Raw genomic sequence first — 15,583 nt, forward strand, 5'->3', positions numbered from 1 at the left:
GGTGCTGCTGTCTCCTGGGACAGGGGTAAGGGAGGCCAGGAGGACCAAGCAGGGCTAGGGCACAGGCACGGGGCACAGCAGGGACCAGCCCTGGGTGCAGTTTGTCCTGGCAGGGGCTATGTGGAGACGTTGATGCGCTGTGGAGCACGTCGGCGCCGCACGATGCGTGGCCCTGTACTGCTGCGTTGGTGCTGTGGGGAGCCTTGGAGGCAGAAGGGGCTCAGCAGCAGCCACAGGTAGAGCAGGACACAAGCCCAGCACGAGGATACCTTCACCCAGAAGGTTGACCAGCTGCCATGTGTGAAGGTGGTCTCCAGCACTGCATTCTCATAGCTGGTGGGAGAGGGCAGGACTGGGATGCCAACACAGGGGGTTCCCGTGCCAGCTGCAGCCACCAGATCACCCTGTGTCCCAGTGGCCATGTGCCCCTGGGCATGTCCCTCCAGCCCTGCTTGCTGCGCTGCACAGCTGCCACTGGAGCAGTGCAGGTCTGTGGGCACAGAGCCTCAGCATCCCCAGCAGGTGGCAGCTCGGTGTTGCCATCATGGCCCAGCACAGAGGTTTGGAGTGAGGGCAGCGAGGGCTGGGCAGCAGCACAGAGCCCTACCTGAACCAGTTGGTGAGTGTCATCATAACATAGAGCGAGGCAAGGAAGAAGACAAAGTGGAAAGCTGAGTAGCTGTAGACCACCCGGTCCTGCTCATCCTGGATGATGAACTGTCCCCTGGCACTCTCCTCTACTTGCTCACATGTCTGATCGGTGCCTGGGGGAGTGTGGGGACATGGCACTCCCAGGCTGGAACACAGGCTCTGCCCATTCTCCCACACAGACACTCCACTCACCTCTCAGCTCCTCTTCCATCTTCTCAGGGCAGCAGAAACAACAGGAAGGTTTCTGCAGGGAGAGCAGAGTGGTGACTGCCCAGCCCCGTGGCCACCAAGGCCAGACGGAGCCCTGCCTTATGCCATGGCAGGTGGTGTGGGCAGCCCTCTGTGCTTGGCTAGAAAGACCTGCCCCTCTCTGGGACTGGGACAGGGCCTTGAGGTGGTGGGTCTGGGGTGCCCATAGCAGGAGGATGTGGAGCACAGCTGCATCCATACTCACTTTAAACTCAAAACTGTAGACTTTGACCATCCAGAAGGGCCCAAAGACCTCAGCAAGGTACGAAGCTTCATTGCTGTGCCCAGGAGAGAGGCAGAAATCATAACACAGGCACCCATCACCCTCTGCTAGGCTCCCAGCCTGCCCCATGGATTCCCACCGGCCACAGGAGCTCTGCTGTGCTGGCCCTGTCCAGCCACCAATGCCCCACCTGCTCTTGTCCTGCCGCCCCTCAGCACAGCCCTGGCACCCCAGCGTGCCTGGGCAGGGAACACGCACCATGCGAAGAGCACGCAGGCATACATGATAGCAGCACCCAGCACGGCCACGGTGGTGTCCTCTGTCTGCAGCTCATCCTGCCGGAGCCCCGGGAAGCAGACAGTGAGGTTCTGCCCCTTGTACAGCACTGCAGGGAGGTGGAGGTGAGAAGGGCATGCATCATGGCGGGGACTGCTGGTGGTGGGCAGGGACACCCACCTCTCTCTGGGGGGCGGCTGGACAGTGCAGAGAAGGTGAGGTACATCACATAGCAGCTGATGATTGAGGACTGCAGCAGCCCTGACCGCGGCTGCCCTGCGAAAGTGGGGATGGAGGTGTTACTGGAGTTCCTGGAGTAATGCGAGCTGGTGGGTGGGGCTCTGAGTGGGCCCTGGGCAGTCCCCTCCTGCCACTCACCCGTCCAACGCCTTGTGCCAAGCATGGGAAGGGCCAGTGGGAACCGGGGAACTGGGTTCTGCTCCAGTGCCCAAGTGCTGGCCCTGAGCTGGGGCCCACAGTCACCCCAGCCAGGACACAGCTGGCCATGCAGCATGGCAGCCCCCAGCACGCTGTGCTGTGTGGTACTCACTGAGCCGCACACACGGTGTGATGGAGATGAAGGACATGATGCCACAGAGGCTGCCATTGATGGCAAGCAGTGCTTTGTTGAGGTGGCAGGCGGCTGGGTGGGTGTAGAACTTGTAGAGGAAGGAGAAGGCGGCAGAGGCAAGGGTGTAGAAGGTGGCCGTGGCCAGCAGCACAGCCAGATACCAGCGCTTGTCCTGTGCAGCACCTGTCAGCCTGCAGAAGAGTGGATGAGCAGGGGCAGTGGGCAGGTACCCACCCAGCACCCCAGCACTCACCAGTTCTTGTTCCAGGTGTGTGCAAAGGCTGTGATCAGCACCAGCTGGATGAGGATGAAGGCGAAGCCCCCACAGACACCTGTGTAGTGCCAGGCTGGGGGAAGAGGGCAGAGGTAGAGATGGCACAGGGCAAGTGGGGCCAAGAGGGGTGCCCAGGGTGCCAGCTCAGATAGTGTGGGGGACACACCTTGGATGAAGTTGTCCTCAGGGATGAAGAAGCTTGCAGCCCAGAGGCCCACCAGCACCAGGAGCTTCAGCAGCCAGTACCTGCAGGGCAGTTAACATCAGTAGGACAGAGCCCCTGACAGCCCCACCCAGGGCAGCCCCATCCCAGGACACCCTGTCCCAGCCCCATGGCCCATCCTCACCCATTGTGGAGCTGCGCACGGCAGTCGGAGCTGGAGCGCACGTTGAGCAGCAGGGCAGCCTGTGCCAGGTGGAAGCAGGCAGTGCCAAAACAGACCCGGTACACGGCCGAGGAGCCCACCAGCTGCTCGCAGTCTGTGCCCCCGGGCAGGTGTTGGCACAGCACCACTGAGAAGGGCACCTGGCAGGCACGGTGGTTGTTGGGACAGGGCTGCTGGTGTGTGCACCCACCATCCCCCAGTGCCCATGGCATCCAGCACATCCAAACTTATGATATTCCCACCATTCACAATACCTTTCTCAGTACCCTGGGACTGCTGGGACCCCAGCAGCCAGGCAAATCCTGCATCTCTGGTACCCCTGGAACCCCTTCGAGCCCTGGAACCCCTTCCCCCTTGGCACTCCCAGCAGCCCTGTCACTATCCCACCATCCCAGTATCCTCAGAATCCCAGTGCTTCTGATGCCCATGGCAATTCTGGCATGCCCAGTGCTCCTCTGGGTGCCCTGACATGCTGGGCACCCCAGTATCCCCAGAATTCATGGTACACTCGAGACCCCCAGCACTCCCGGTACCCTGGGTGTCCCAGTTCCCTCTATCACCTTCTCCGTGATAGCCTGGGCCACAGTGCGGGACAGCATGAGGCAGCACACAGCAGAGGCCAGGACATGCAGGAGCGTGTAGAGGATACGCGTGCTCGTGGACACGCGGAGCCCGTGACAGCCGCAGCAGAGCTGGGGAGGGGCACGGTCAGTGGGGATCCCAGGGACCAGCACCGCTCCCAGCCTGGCCCAGCACACCCTACCCACCCAGCCTCGCTCCCAGCTGTGCTCCCAGCCCCGCCAGACCCCAAGTCCCACCTGGAATAGCAGCGGGTGCAGGAGGTGCCCCCGCACCGCTGTGCCCGCCATGGCCCAGCTCGGCTCTGCTCAGCCCCCGCGGCGTTGATGGGATTAGGGGATTGTCAGCTCGGCCCGCCCTGCCATCTGCTCGCTGTTCCCTCCAGGCAGCCACCCCTGGGGTGCTCAGTGGGCACTGTCCAGTGACTCCTGGCCATGGGCATCTCTGCCCAGACGCCGGTCCCTGCTTGGGCAGGCGAGGCCCTGGCAGGTGGCCTGGACATGAGCTTGCCTGAGGGGCACCTGGGGTCTGCACGTGATGTCTCCCTGATGCCAGAGCAGTAGCATACAGCTGTGTGGAGGTGCTGGGAATGGGGAGTTTACTGGAGCGGGCAGCAGCCCCGGGCACAGAGGCACCTAAGGGACACCGGCACCTCGCTGGGTAGTGGGATGGCATGAAGCACGTCCAGCGGGTAGCAGGATGCCCCAGGTGGGCAGGAGCTGCGGACAAGCAAGGGGATGCAGGGGGCTCTACGCTGGGGCTGGCATCACCTTCAGCTGCTCCACAGCCACTCGGGCTTTGTGCTGGCAGAGCCCTGAGACGCGGCGGATGCCGGGGCCGCGGCTGCAGCGGCGGTGACACGGATGCCCCGCTACCACACACAGCCCGGCCCGAGGGACGCGCCGTCCCCACGGGTGACACGCGAGACGCGCGCGCAGGGAGCGGCGGGGGCGGGCCGCCTGTGCCCGCGGTGCGGGCCGCGCTGCGGTACGGCCTCGGGCGGCCCGGCACCGGGGCACGGGGAAGCTCGGCCGCCTCTCGCCTCCGGCAGCGCCCGGGCACCCGGCCAGGGCCCCGCTGCGGCCTGCCCCGTCCGACCATCCGTGTGCGGCGGCGGCAGCCATGGCGGGCTCCCGACCGGCAATCCCGCTGCACCGCCAGGGGGCACTCGCGGGCAGCGGCGGGGCCGCGCCCGCCCGGCCGGCTCCGCGCCTCGGCAGCGCCGGCGGCCCGCTGCTCTCGAGCAAAGCCCGGCAGTGCCGGCGCTGCTCGCTCCCAGCTGCCCGGAGCCCCGAGAGCGCGGACCGTGCCCGCTCGGCGGGGCCGGGCCTGGAGCTGGCCCCGCCCGCGCTCGGTTCTGGCGGCGCGCGCCTCTCGCCGCCTCCGCTGGCGGCGCACGTGACCGGAAGCGGGCCGCGGCGGCGGCGGCATGGCGGCGGAGGGCGATGTGGAGCTGGAGCTGGAGACGGAGCCCAACGGCTCCGGCGGCGGCAGCGATGGGGCGGGCGGTCGCGCGGCCGAGAAGCCGCGGAAGCACGATAGCGGCGCGGCGGACCTGGAGCGCGTCACGGACTACGCGGAGGAGAAGGAGATCCAGAGCTCCAACCTGGAGACGGTGCGGCGGCGGGACGGGACCGGGCCGGGGTGGGAGGCCGGGCGCTGCCTGCAGCGGGGCCGAGCCGGGCGCTGACCAGCGCGCCTGCACGCCCGTCCCCGTGCCGGTGCCCGTGCCGGTGCCAGTGCCCGTGCCGCCGGCGCGGCGCTGACCCGCCCGGTGCCGCGCAGCGGGGTGACCGCGCTCCTTCTGGCAGGCTATGTCGGTGATCGGAGACCGGAGGTCCCGGGAGCAGAAAGCCAAGCAGGAGAGGTAACAGTCCGCGCTCGCTCCGGGGCAGCGCCTGTCTTGCAACTTGCCACCACTCGGGACGCGGCCCAGGCATCCTCTTCCCTGTCTGACACCCCGGCCCTTGCCCGGCCCCCGCCCGGCCCCACACTGCTGCGGGGAGTCGCTTCCGCCGCCTCACGGCCGAGGGAGCACCGGGGCAGTGCCAGCGGGGACTGTTGGTCACCGGAGGTTTATCCATCTCTTCTCGTAGGGAGAAAGAACTGGCAAAAGTGACCATCAAGAAGGAGGATCTAGAGCTGATTGTGAGTAGGAGCAGCACCCCAAGCAGGCTGTGACATGTCCCAAATCCTGGGTGCAAAGCTGCACCCACGGAGGAGGCCGGTGCATGCCTGCCCTGAGGCCAGTCCAGTGTCCCCATGGGTGGGTGTCCCCGTGGGTGGGTGTCCCGAGTGCCCTGCCCAGCCTGCAGGACTCTGCTGTACGGATGCTGTACGGGGCTGTGCCTGTTTTTCTGCAGATGACAGAGATGGAAATATCACGGGCCGCAGCGGAGCGCAGCCTGCGCGAGCACATGGGCAACGTGGTGGAGGCTCTTATCACGCTCACCAACTGAGCTGGGAGGCCATGGGCTGCCGGGCATGCGCCTCTTGCCATACCAATAAAGGCACTGGTGGGACTGGGCTGTCTTTGTGGTCTGCAGTGCTGAGCGCTTGCCCCTGGCCCTGCGTGCATGGTACCCACAAGTGGGGCCCAGTCATGTGGCAGTGTGGTGGCCATGCCAGCTGGGCACCCCTGTGACTAGAGCAGGACAAGGTGACCTGTCTCAGCAGTGAGACACGCTGCTCTCCCCTCTTTTAATCTCTGCCCCTGGGGCAGCACAGGCTGGACAGGCCCAGGCCCAGGCCTGAGGCAGTGGTGACAGCTGACCATGCATGCCCTGCCCAGGCTGGTGCCTCCTGTGCTGCCCCGGCTCACCATGGCCCTCAAGGAAGGTGCAGAACAGGATGGCCATGTCTTTAAGAAGAATGGGGGCAGAGTGTGTAAGAAAATCGAATCTTTAATCAAACCCTCCCACCCCACACAGGTAGAAAAGCCAAGCCCTGCAGGACCATGGTGAGGAGATAGTCACCACTGGCCACCTCAAAACAGGGCTCAAGACTGACACCAGGGACAGTACAAGCAAGGGGTTGTAGACCAGAGAGGTGCAAAAGTCCTGTAATTCTTCCAGAAGGTGATGTGCTGGAGCCAGGGGTGGTGCTGCCATGTGCCAGACACTGCCAAGGCTCCACAGTGGCCATTGCTGGGATATAGTGTGGCCACCAGCCTGGCCAGCACCACAGGCCATCATCCTCCACTCTGTGTGGGCAAGGAACCCATCGGGTCTGCTCAGCACAGGGAGTGGGACACCTCATCAGGGCAGGCATGGTACAGGCAGGGGAAAGGCTTGCCACCACAGGAGTCCTGGAACATGTCCCTCCTGGTCCTGCCCAGGCTCTGGCAGAGCAGCGCCCTCCTGCCGGCGTCAGCCACACGTGACCCTCCAGCCCGTGCTCTTAGGTCGTTTTTCGTTTCTTGGCCGAGGGTCTCTCAAAGACATCCCGCACCCCCGCTGCCTTCTGCTTAAAGAACTTGGTGTTCTGTGCACTCTCCTGGCCCCAGGCAGAGTCAAAGGAGGTGGTGTCCTGGTCCACCAAGTGCGTGTACTTCGTCCGCCCTGAGCGCCCAAAGTTCTTGACCTGGGGAGCAGAGGAACTTGTGAGCAGCTGTTCAGGGGGGATGCAGGACCAGCTCCTCCCCCCTGCCCAGAACTTCCACCCCTTGGCAGATGGGCTGGGCACCCTCTGCCAGCATGACACCCACCTGCATGACTTTGGGCAGGATGGTCTTGTTGAAGTGGTCCTCGAGGGTCGGAGCACTGAAGTCCCTCTTGTACACTTCCTCATCCTCATCCTGCAGGAGGACACACTTGCTCAGCCTTTAAAGGTTCCAGCAAGTCTTGGCAGCAGTGGGGGAAGCTGCCTGAAGGTCATATTGCTGCTCTGCCTGGGCTGCCACAGCACTTGCAGCCCTATTAACTCCTGCTGGAGTGGGGGATGTGAGTGTTGTTCCCCAGGCTGCTTCTCCAGTGGCCCATGCAGAGCTGACTTGGTTCTGGCTGGGTCTGTCAGCCCAAACACCAGCACAGGGACAGCTCTGCAGCTTCAGCCCCATGCTGCCTCTGAAGGTTGGCTCTTGTCCCAGGGCACCCCCAGGGCACCGTGGGAGAGGAGAGGCTCCCCACAGGGAAAAGGTGGCCCTGTGCTCTCACACCTGCAGCCAGGCCTGGCCCTAAGCACACTCACCATGAAGAAGGCGCCGCGGTGGTAGTACTTCTGCAGGAATTTGTATTTGCCCTTTACTGCCTTGTTGGTGATGACTTTGCCGTTGGCCCGGAGCTCAGCGCGGCGCTCCTCCTCTGTCAGGTTCCGCATACGCTCGATCTCTGCCTTCTCCTTCTCCATGCTGGGTGGGAGAGAAGCTCCTGAGACCCTGTGTTCCCACAGCATCTCCTGGGAGAGGCTGTCACCAGCCACCACCTCACAGCTTACACATTTACTGCTAGGGAGCACGCCGAGGGCGGGCAGGAGGGGCTCTGGGCATTCAGTCCAGCTGGGACCCTGCTGCCAAAGGGCAGCCTGAGGAAAAGGTGCTTTAACTGCCTGTGGGCTCTCAGCCTCTGGTCTACCAGACAATACTTACGCTTCTCGTTCTTCACGGTCTCGTTTGATACGCTTCAGCTCACGGACTTTCCAGGCCTCGTACTCCTCCTCGTCGTTCTCATCGTCTGTATCGAGTGCATCCAGTGCTGCCAGTGAGCGTTTGTTCTCCTCCAGCTCCTTCTTTGCTTCCTCTTCTACAATCTGCAGGGAGGTCCAAGCTAAGCTTGCTGCAGTGCCTGCCCCCTCCAGCCTCCAGCCCACCCCTCCGCACCTTAAGCGTGTACTTGCGCCTCTCCTCTGCCATCCTCTTTGCCTCCTGCTCCAGCTCCTTCTGCTTCAGAGCTTCTGCTTCTCTCTCCTGGACTGTGATCCGGTCCTTCCTGAGAGCAGAGCCATGACAGCCTTCAGCCCTCCCATGAGCCAGTGCAGTTGCTCAGCCTCTCGCTGGCTCCCACACTGCAGCTGCTTTCAGCCTTTGCCCTCTCCAAGGACAGGTCAAGTCTCAGGGGTCTCCCCTTTCTGGGGACTACCACGTCCTTTTGCCACTCTTGCCCAAGAGCTCTGGGAAGACTCCACAGCAACCCAATGCAACTGATATAGCTGTGCCCTGCCAGGCTGTGACCATCCCATCCCACCCCAAGGAAGTGAATGGTTTCCTCACAGTGAGAAGAGACCATGGCAGCAAGGTCTCCTTGGGCCCCAGCTTCTGACTACCACGATCCAGGGCCAGCCCATGCACTTCCATCACCTACTTGCGAATAAAGACCGGTTTGAGACGTGGCTCCATTTCGTCTTCGCTGTCCGTGTACTCCTCATACTCAGATTCTGACTCAGACTCTTCTCCAGACCGACCCTCATCTTCCAATTCCATCACTTCCATCTCCTCAGTTTTCCTCTCCTGTGCTCGCTGACGCATCATCCCACGCCGACGCTCGATCTCCTAATGGGTACAAGCACAGAGCAGTCAGAGGCCAGCCCTGCTACCACTTCTCTCCCTCCTGTGAAACACGTGTCATGTCTGGAGTGTTGGCTTTGAGAAGATGCACCTGCGTCTCTGGACGTGGCGAGGCCTCCCCCAGTGTCCTGTTCCATGCCAGAGGATGGTAACCCACCAGTTAAGTCATGGCCAGGTGTGACACTTGTCCAGACACATCACACAGCCCACATATCCATGCAAAGGGCAGTTCCAGCCTGTGCCCTTCCAGCTTTCCTAGGCCCATTATCTGGCTTTGCCAACACACCTCATCATCAATCTCTTCCTCTTCCTCTTCACTGGTGTCCTCCCTTTCCAGGCGCCAAGCTTCTCCCCCCTCCACTTCCGAATCGCTTTCTCCAACCACTTCAGGTTCCACGATTTTGCGGTGTCTTGCCAGCCTGCAAGAGACCCCAGCTAAGGCACGGCACTTGGAACACGAGGGGGCTGCAGAGAAGTGGCTGTTCACAAATCACTTCTAGCAAGGCACAGTAAGCACTGGGACTGCCAAGCACAGCCAGAACTGATACGTTCTCTCAGGAGGCCACAGTGGCTGGGCACTGGCAGCTCTGCCCTGTCCATGCTTCAAGGCAGAATGGAGTTCCCAATGAGAAGACTCCTTGTTACTGGAAACAAAACCAACTGCAGCTCCACGGGAGGCAAACAGCACTCAGTGGTGTTTTTCTGCAGATGACAGAGATGGAAATATCACGGGCTGCAGCAGAGTGCAGCCTGCATGAGCACATGAGCAACGTGGTGAGGCTCTTATCACCCTCACCAACTGAGCTGGGAGGCCATGGGCTGCCCAGAGTACATTTCATGAGACACCATCCTTCCTCGCTACCCTGAGCATCGGCGTGCAGCACTAATTTCTATTTTGGTGCCTGTTTTTGATACCCTCCACACAAACACAGCTGGACATGGGCTGTGCCTGGCTGGCTCCTGGCTGGAAAGCAGCCCCAGGCACAGTGCAGCGTGGATAGAAGTCACAAACACTCCTGCACTGCCTGGACAATGTTCCCAGCTCCTGCCCTGTGCAGTTTCTCCCTGTAGCGCAGCAGAGTCCCAGTGCCCCGGCCCCAGACAGGCAAAGGGGGCTCAGCTCTGGCCTGACCCAGCACTCACCGCTCCTCCACGTCCTCGGCGATGCGGTTCTGCAGGCGCCGCAGCCGGGGGTCGTTGGCCAGTTCCTCCTCTTGTTCCTCGGGCTCGACCTCTTGCTCCTTCGCCTTCTTGATGAATTGGAACTCCTCGTCCTCCTCCTCCGAGGACTCCATGGGCGCATAGTCGGGCCGCTTGCCCGACACGTACCGCTTCACCTTCACCTTCTCCATGGACAGCTCGCCTGCGGGCGCCGGGCCGTCAGCGGGGGTCTCGCCCGCGTGCCCCCGCTGCCGCTGCCCCAGCCCCGGCCCCGGCCCGCCGCCCCTCCGGCCACCCCGCTGAGCCCCGCGCCCCCAGCTCACCCTTCTCGTTGCGGACGGGCACGGCGCCCGCCGTGGACTGGATCGGCGGCTGCTTCATGAGGGCGCTGGGGACCGACATGGTGGCGGCGGGCGGAGGCCGGGCCGGGCCGGGCCGAACCGAGCGGAGCCGCTGACAACGGCGCCTCGAGCGCTCACCCGGAACCGGAACCTCCGCCGCTTCCGCCGGGACGGGGACCGTGCTGGGGCCGGAAGTGACGCGCGGCCCCGGGTCGCTGCCGAGGGGACGGGGACCGGGGCTCGGGCCCTTCTCCCGTGCCTGCGTTTCGGCCCGGCGCACCCCGCGCCGAGCCCTGCGGCTGGGTGGCAGGGGGAGTCCCCGATCGTTTCGCCATCCGCCTTCGGCCGGGAGAGGTTCCGTTCCCTCCCGCACGATGCGGGTTTCCCCCCGACGGGGCGTCAGGGCGAGGCACCGGCCGAGCGGCCATCCCACGGCGGGGGCACCGGGCAGCGCCGCGACAGGGCTCTGCTGCTCGCCCGGGGGCGACTCGCCTGGCGCCGCCGGCCGTGTCTAAAGGGCGCTGGGACCCTGCTTCGCCCGCCCTCTGCGCGCACTGTTCCGTGCGGGGCTGCAGCTGAGCCGGCCGCTGCCAGCACCGCGCGCCCCGGGTCACCGTAACTCGCTGAGCCGGGGGCACGTCCTGCGTCTGGCAAACTCCTGTGCCGAACTGCCCCCGCACAGCCTGAGAAAACCGCTGCTCACTTTGGTGCGCCGTGCGGCCGGTGTGTGCGTGCTGCGCCCGCTGCCAGCGCGGCTGCTCGGGGCAGAGCGGGGCCTCGGCGGCCGCGGGGGCTCGGCGGCCGCGGGGGCTCGGCGGCCGCGGCTGCTGCTGAAGCCGCGCAGTTCCTCCCAGCAGCGCGGCAGAGCAGGGCTCCGCCCTTGCTGCCGACAGCCGGAGCCAGCCGTGGCCCCAGTCTCCCTGCTCTGCCCGCCGCCAGCCAGCTCCAGCAAGCCCCACGGTGCTGCCCAGCTGCCGCCGCCCGGGCAGCAAGGACACACAGCTCCTGCCCCGCCGCGGGCCCCCGGAGCCCTCGGCCTGGCCAGCGCCGGGAGGCGCGGCTCCTGCCGCTGGGGCAGGGCCCCCGCCGATCTGCACGGCAAGGCGGGGGGCTCCCGGGAGTCCCGCTGGCCTGCGTGTGGTAAAGTGGGGAAAGGCTGGGGCCACGGCTGCCTCTTGGGGGCTTTCCGTAAGCAGCCAGGTGCTGCCTGTGTCAGCATGTCTCAGCTTCCGAGGAGCGCGAGGTTTCACGGCGTCGGGCGAGTGGCTGGTGCGGGATGTCCCTATGCGCGCATCCTGCCGCAAAAGATAATAGTTTCTCTTAAGTTGGGTTACACTGCGTCACAAGCCACTACAGCCACGTCTGCCACTTTCTGCCTGCTACCTTCTGCTGGCTTCTACGAAGAAAGGAAGAGGAAACCCTCTTATCTTCCATGAAATCTGCTTGCTGGCAGGGAAATTTAGGAAGCAGTGGGGCAGAGCCATGCTTTAAGAGTTCACTGGCAGTAGCAGAGCAGGTACTCTCGTGCTTGTGTGGCAGAGGCCCTGTGGGGTGAGGCCAGCTCTGGCAGCCAGGAAAGGCCAGGGCACATGTGCTTTTCCAATTGGTGCGTCAGCAGTGGAGCACAATCTGTGAGGGAGTGCAGGGAAGTGTTTCTGTTTTGGTGTCCTTGGTCTGGGCTGGGATATGTCCCTCACAGCATCTCCTGCAGCCAGTCTAGGATAGAGCAGGCCCAATTTTTGGCAGCAGTACCACCCTGGTCTGCAGAAGGTTCCAAGGCCACCACGGAGGCAGGCTCTCTCCTGTAGGACTCCTTGGCCTATAGAAATGCCTGGGCTGGGCAGATCCAGTTGGATGCCCATGATCAGGCTGGGCTGCAGGCTGCCCCAGGCATGGGGGCAGGTGGGCCCAGTCCCTTGCAGCACTGGTGGCCTGCACCTGGCATCCTGACAGTCCCTGCTCTCGTTCTAGGAAAGGGTGTCCCTGCAGTGCCTCCATACAGACCCGTTTCTGCTGCAGGCAGAAATGATGCCCTGAAGCTGGTGGTTTGCCTGAGCAACTGAGGCATTGGTGCCTTTATATCCTACAGCACGTACAGCCTCTGCCAGGAACGAGCAAGAGTGGATCTGTGTGCTCGTTGGTTTGCTGGCCTTTGCACCCAGGTGACAACCAGAGCACCCACTCTGTGTTTATGTTGTTATTGTTGAGGGTTGTCACAGTGTGTTCCCACCTGGTGAGTCCTGTGCCACGTGGCAAAGAATAAGCTTTAACAGGACTTGGAGGAACAGTTGGCCACAGCTAAGAGGAAGCTTGAGGATTGCACACAAAGCAGACACTGTTCCATTCAGGTGAAGCCAAACTAAAGACCTGGACAAACAGGGAAATGCCTTCAAGCCTGGCTCAGTTCTGTGGCTGCAGGTGCTGTAGGCCATGGCAGGAAGACGCCCTTCACTGTGAAGTCTCTTTGCCCCATGTTCCCTTTCCCCAGTGCAGTGGCTGCTGACATCTTGGCCCTGCAGTGCTTGGCAGTTGGCAGCTGGGCAGCAGCAGGGTGAGAGGCACTTCACGGGGCTGAGCCCCCCATTCCTGGGGTGGTGTGAGGCCATGGAAGGCTGGCAGCTGTTCCATGGGTGAGCCTGGAGCATGGGCCAGTTTGCCCCTCAGTGCTGTGCCAGCCACACCTGCTGGTCTTTGGGCTGGGTTTGTGTGTCCATGCTTGTGAGCACCCCCTCCCCAGCCCACCAAAGCCCATGGGCACGTGGCATTCCTACTGCTGGGCTGCAGGTGGGCTCCCAGCCTGATGTTCCTGCACGTGTCACTTGTGTGGAACGCCCCAAATGCCACAGGCAACTTATGGACTTAGGCTGGGTAAGGGCATCCCTGCACCTGTACAGCAGGTGATGACAAGGTGCTGTCACAGGACAGGTGATGGAAGGGCATGTCCCACAGCCCAGAGCAGGGGCAGAGCCAGATTAGGCTGTGGATTGATACCTTGGCAGCATTATGACTGCTGCTGACAAAGCCTAAGGCAGATAGTTACCCACCTTGAGCAGCTGCTGTTTGTGTCTGCAGCTGTGCTGCAGGACAAGGTCAGGGTGTTTGGGCTGGGCCTGAGTCCCTGCATGTGGCTACAGTGAGATGTTGTGTCTGGGAGTCAGAGATTAATAGAGCTGCTGGAGCCAGCTGGACCCTGTGGAGCACAGATCCTGCCTGGGCCACGGCAGTCCCAGCTCCCTGGGCACCAAAGGGCCTGCTGGTAGTATCCATTGTGGAGACTGGATGGACTGGAGAGACTCCAGGGAAAGGGACTGCAGCCTTAGCTTTGGGAGAGTGTGAGGATGTGTGCAGGGAGAAGGCTGGACAGCACAGCAGAGGGACTGTGGGCTCACCTCTGCTGGCACAGGAGGCAGAGCGGGCCGTAGTGAGAACCCCAGGGGATCCTGGCAGGGCAGACCTCGCAGGATGGGACAGTATGACTGCCTGGCAGTAGTGCTGCCAGTTTGCTGGGCACTGCCGCATGGAGCAGCTGCTCCTGCTGTCTCCTGGGCTGCACTGGTGCCTCTGAGCCATGGGCCCCAAGTCTGAGAGGAGGGTTTGTGATCCTGGCAGATGTGTGGCAGTTTGTTTCACCCCCTCCCTGCACCGTGGCGGGGGGTAGGGAGGGGTGCCCAGTAACCCTGTGAGGCGAGTGGGGCACAGTGGCCGCTCAGATCCATGCTAGTGGCCCCTCTCTGCTCCGTCTGCAGCTGGGCCCCGGGGCTGCTGGGACAGAGGGTCTCCTCCCCATCCATGGCGTTGTGCCACCTGCAGCCAGGTGCTTCCCGACCCAGGCATTTTCTTTGGCAGGGCTGTGGGGTCAGCGCGGGTCCCAGGCCAGTGGTTTGCGTAAGAGCGCGGTGCTTCCTGCCTGCCTGCCCCGCAGCACCGCGATAAGCCCGTGGTGACAAGGGCCCTTTGTCAGCTCCTCTCAGCACCGCATGTCGCAGGGCTGTGCAGCAGCTCCTCACCTGCCCAGACACGGCTGCCAGCGCCCAAAGGAGGCATCCAGAGATAAGGTTCATGGGTGGGGCAGGCAGCCCGCGTCCCATCCTCCCTCCCACCACTGGTCCAGACTCCAGCTCTGGACCTGCCCCTGTCCATGCATCCTCCATATAACCCCAAGGGGCACAGCTGGCTCCCTGTGCCCCCAAGGGCAGGCCTGGGCTTGGCAGCTACAGAGGTGACTCCTGAGCATGCTGCAGTGACACTGGGGTGAGTGCTGCCTGTCTGGTGGGTGCTTTCTCCTGCTGGCAGGACTGTGGCCCTGAAGGTGGGCCTGGGGCACACAGCTCCTGTGGCTGGTGGTCTGTGGTGCAGCACTTGGGGCTGGCTGCCATGGTCGGCCCAGCCTGCGGCCAGCGTGCTGCCCTGCAGAACTAACCCAGTTTAGCACAGCAGCCTGCCCTGTGCTAGATTTTCTGGGCTGTTCTCAGCATCTCGGTTACCAAGGTGACTGTTTCCTGTGTGATTGCTAATGCTTCACAATCTCGATCATGGTATCTGAGTGACTTCCTTTTCTCTGTAAAAAGCACTAGGACCTGCTCCTGCCCCGGGCTGCCAGACTCATCGCAGGTGTGGAGGATTCAGGTCAGTTTGGGTTCAGGTCACTTTGGGTTCTGCTGAATTTGTGTTGCTAATGACATGGTCCCATGCCCACAGCGGGCTGTTCTTTACAAATGACTGAAGCTGTGTTTCACTTCTCACCTTTTCTCCTTGGTGGAAGTCTCTCTCTTGAAACAGGGCTAATAGATTTTCCTGTGTTATTCCTTACCAGACAGTTTCTCCGTCAGGCTGCTGCACACCGACCTGGCGTTGCAGCCCCACAATACGGACTTAATGGGAAGTGCGATTCCCGCAGCCTGGTTGGGGAACTCTCTGCTTTGGGGTCTGCCACGGCTGGAACAGGCTAATCTGGCGAGGCTCACATCCTGCCAGCCCCGTGTCACAGCATAGCGCACCACTTGCTGCAGCAGGTGGGAGACTGGGCATCTTCTGCGTGCTCTTCACTGCAGGCACCCTTACAGCCCCGGTCACTGCCGCGGGCCCATGGGGGTTTCACGGCTCTCACAGCGCAGATCCGCCTTTTCTGCCTGGGCTGGCACAGGGTACCCCGGGGTGGCAAGGACAGCCCCATGCTCGGCTGCAGGAGAGGCCGTGCAGAGCACCGGGCCGTGCCCAGTACTGGCGACGGGGAACGGCCCCGATACTGGCGGTGCCCCTGGCGGGCGGCGCGGAGGGGTTGCCGGGGGTCCGTGCAGGACCCGGCGATGCAGCACGGGACGGGAGGGGCGGGCGGCGGTGACGGCATCCGGCGGCGCCCGGCAGAGCGGCGG

The 15,583-nt window shown here is 63.0% G+C and overlaps 4 protein-coding genes across 4 annotated transcripts; 1 reads left to right on the forward strand and 3 right to left on the reverse strand.

Moving 5' to 3' along the window:
- Positions 1-116: 116 nt before the first annotated feature.
- On the reverse strand, positions 117-3,534 carry SERINC4 (serine incorporator 4). The gene is made up of 11 exons (XM_041465053.1): positions 3,449-3,534; positions 3,191-3,322; positions 2,592-2,770; positions 2,224-2,490; positions 1,950-2,161; positions 1,580-1,675; positions 1,382-1,508; positions 1,106-1,178; positions 844-895; positions 608-764; positions 117-333 (listed from the first exon to the last, which is right to left on the reverse strand). The coding sequence occupies exons 1-11, from the start codon at positions 3,497-3,499 to the stop codon at positions 117-119; spliced, it is 1,563 nt and encodes a 520-aa protein (XP_041320987.1). The 5' UTR covers positions 3,500-3,534.
- A 1,012-nt stretch (positions 3,535-4,546) lies between these two features.
- Positions 4,547-5,731, forward strand: HYPK (huntingtin interacting protein K). The gene is made up of 4 exons (XM_041465049.1): positions 4,547-4,824; positions 5,021-5,076; positions 5,306-5,357; positions 5,573-5,731. Exons 1-4 carry the CDS (start codon positions 4,639-4,641, stop codon positions 5,666-5,668), a joined length of 390 nt encoding a protein of 129 aa, XP_041320983.1. The 5' UTR covers positions 4,547-4,638; the 3' UTR covers positions 5,669-5,731.
- Positions 5,732-6,094: 363 nt separating this feature from the next.
- On the reverse strand, positions 6,095-10,388 carry MFAP1 (microfibril associated protein 1). Its single transcript, XM_041465047.1, has 9 exons — positions 10,194-10,388; positions 9,853-10,072; positions 8,996-9,128; positions 8,507-8,694; positions 8,026-8,134; positions 7,795-7,955; positions 7,398-7,557; positions 6,916-7,005; positions 6,095-6,791 (listed from the first exon to the last, which is right to left on the reverse strand). Exons 1-9 carry the CDS (start codon positions 10,270-10,272, stop codon positions 6,609-6,611), a joined length of 1,323 nt encoding a protein of 440 aa, XP_041320981.1. The 5' UTR covers positions 10,273-10,388; the 3' UTR covers positions 6,095-6,608.
- Positions 10,346-15,579, reverse strand: LOC121352256 (translation initiation factor IF-2-like). Its single transcript, XM_041465048.1, has 2 exons — positions 11,595-15,579; positions 10,346-11,506 (listed from the first exon to the last, which is right to left on the reverse strand). The coding sequence occupies exons 1-2, from the start codon at positions 11,643-11,645 to the stop codon at positions 10,346-10,348; spliced, it is 1,212 nt and encodes a 403-aa protein (XP_041320982.1). The 5' UTR covers positions 11,646-15,579.
- Between the last annotated feature and the right edge of the window lie 4 nt (positions 15,580-15,583).

Source organism: Pyrgilauda ruficollis, unplaced genomic scaffold (assembly GCF_017590135.1).
Source record: "Pyrgilauda ruficollis isolate IOZ18807 unplaced genomic scaffold, ASM1759013v1 scaffold186, whole genome shotgun sequence".
Lineage (NCBI taxonomy): Eukaryota > Metazoa > Chordata > Aves > Passeriformes > Passeridae > Pyrgilauda > Pyrgilauda ruficollis.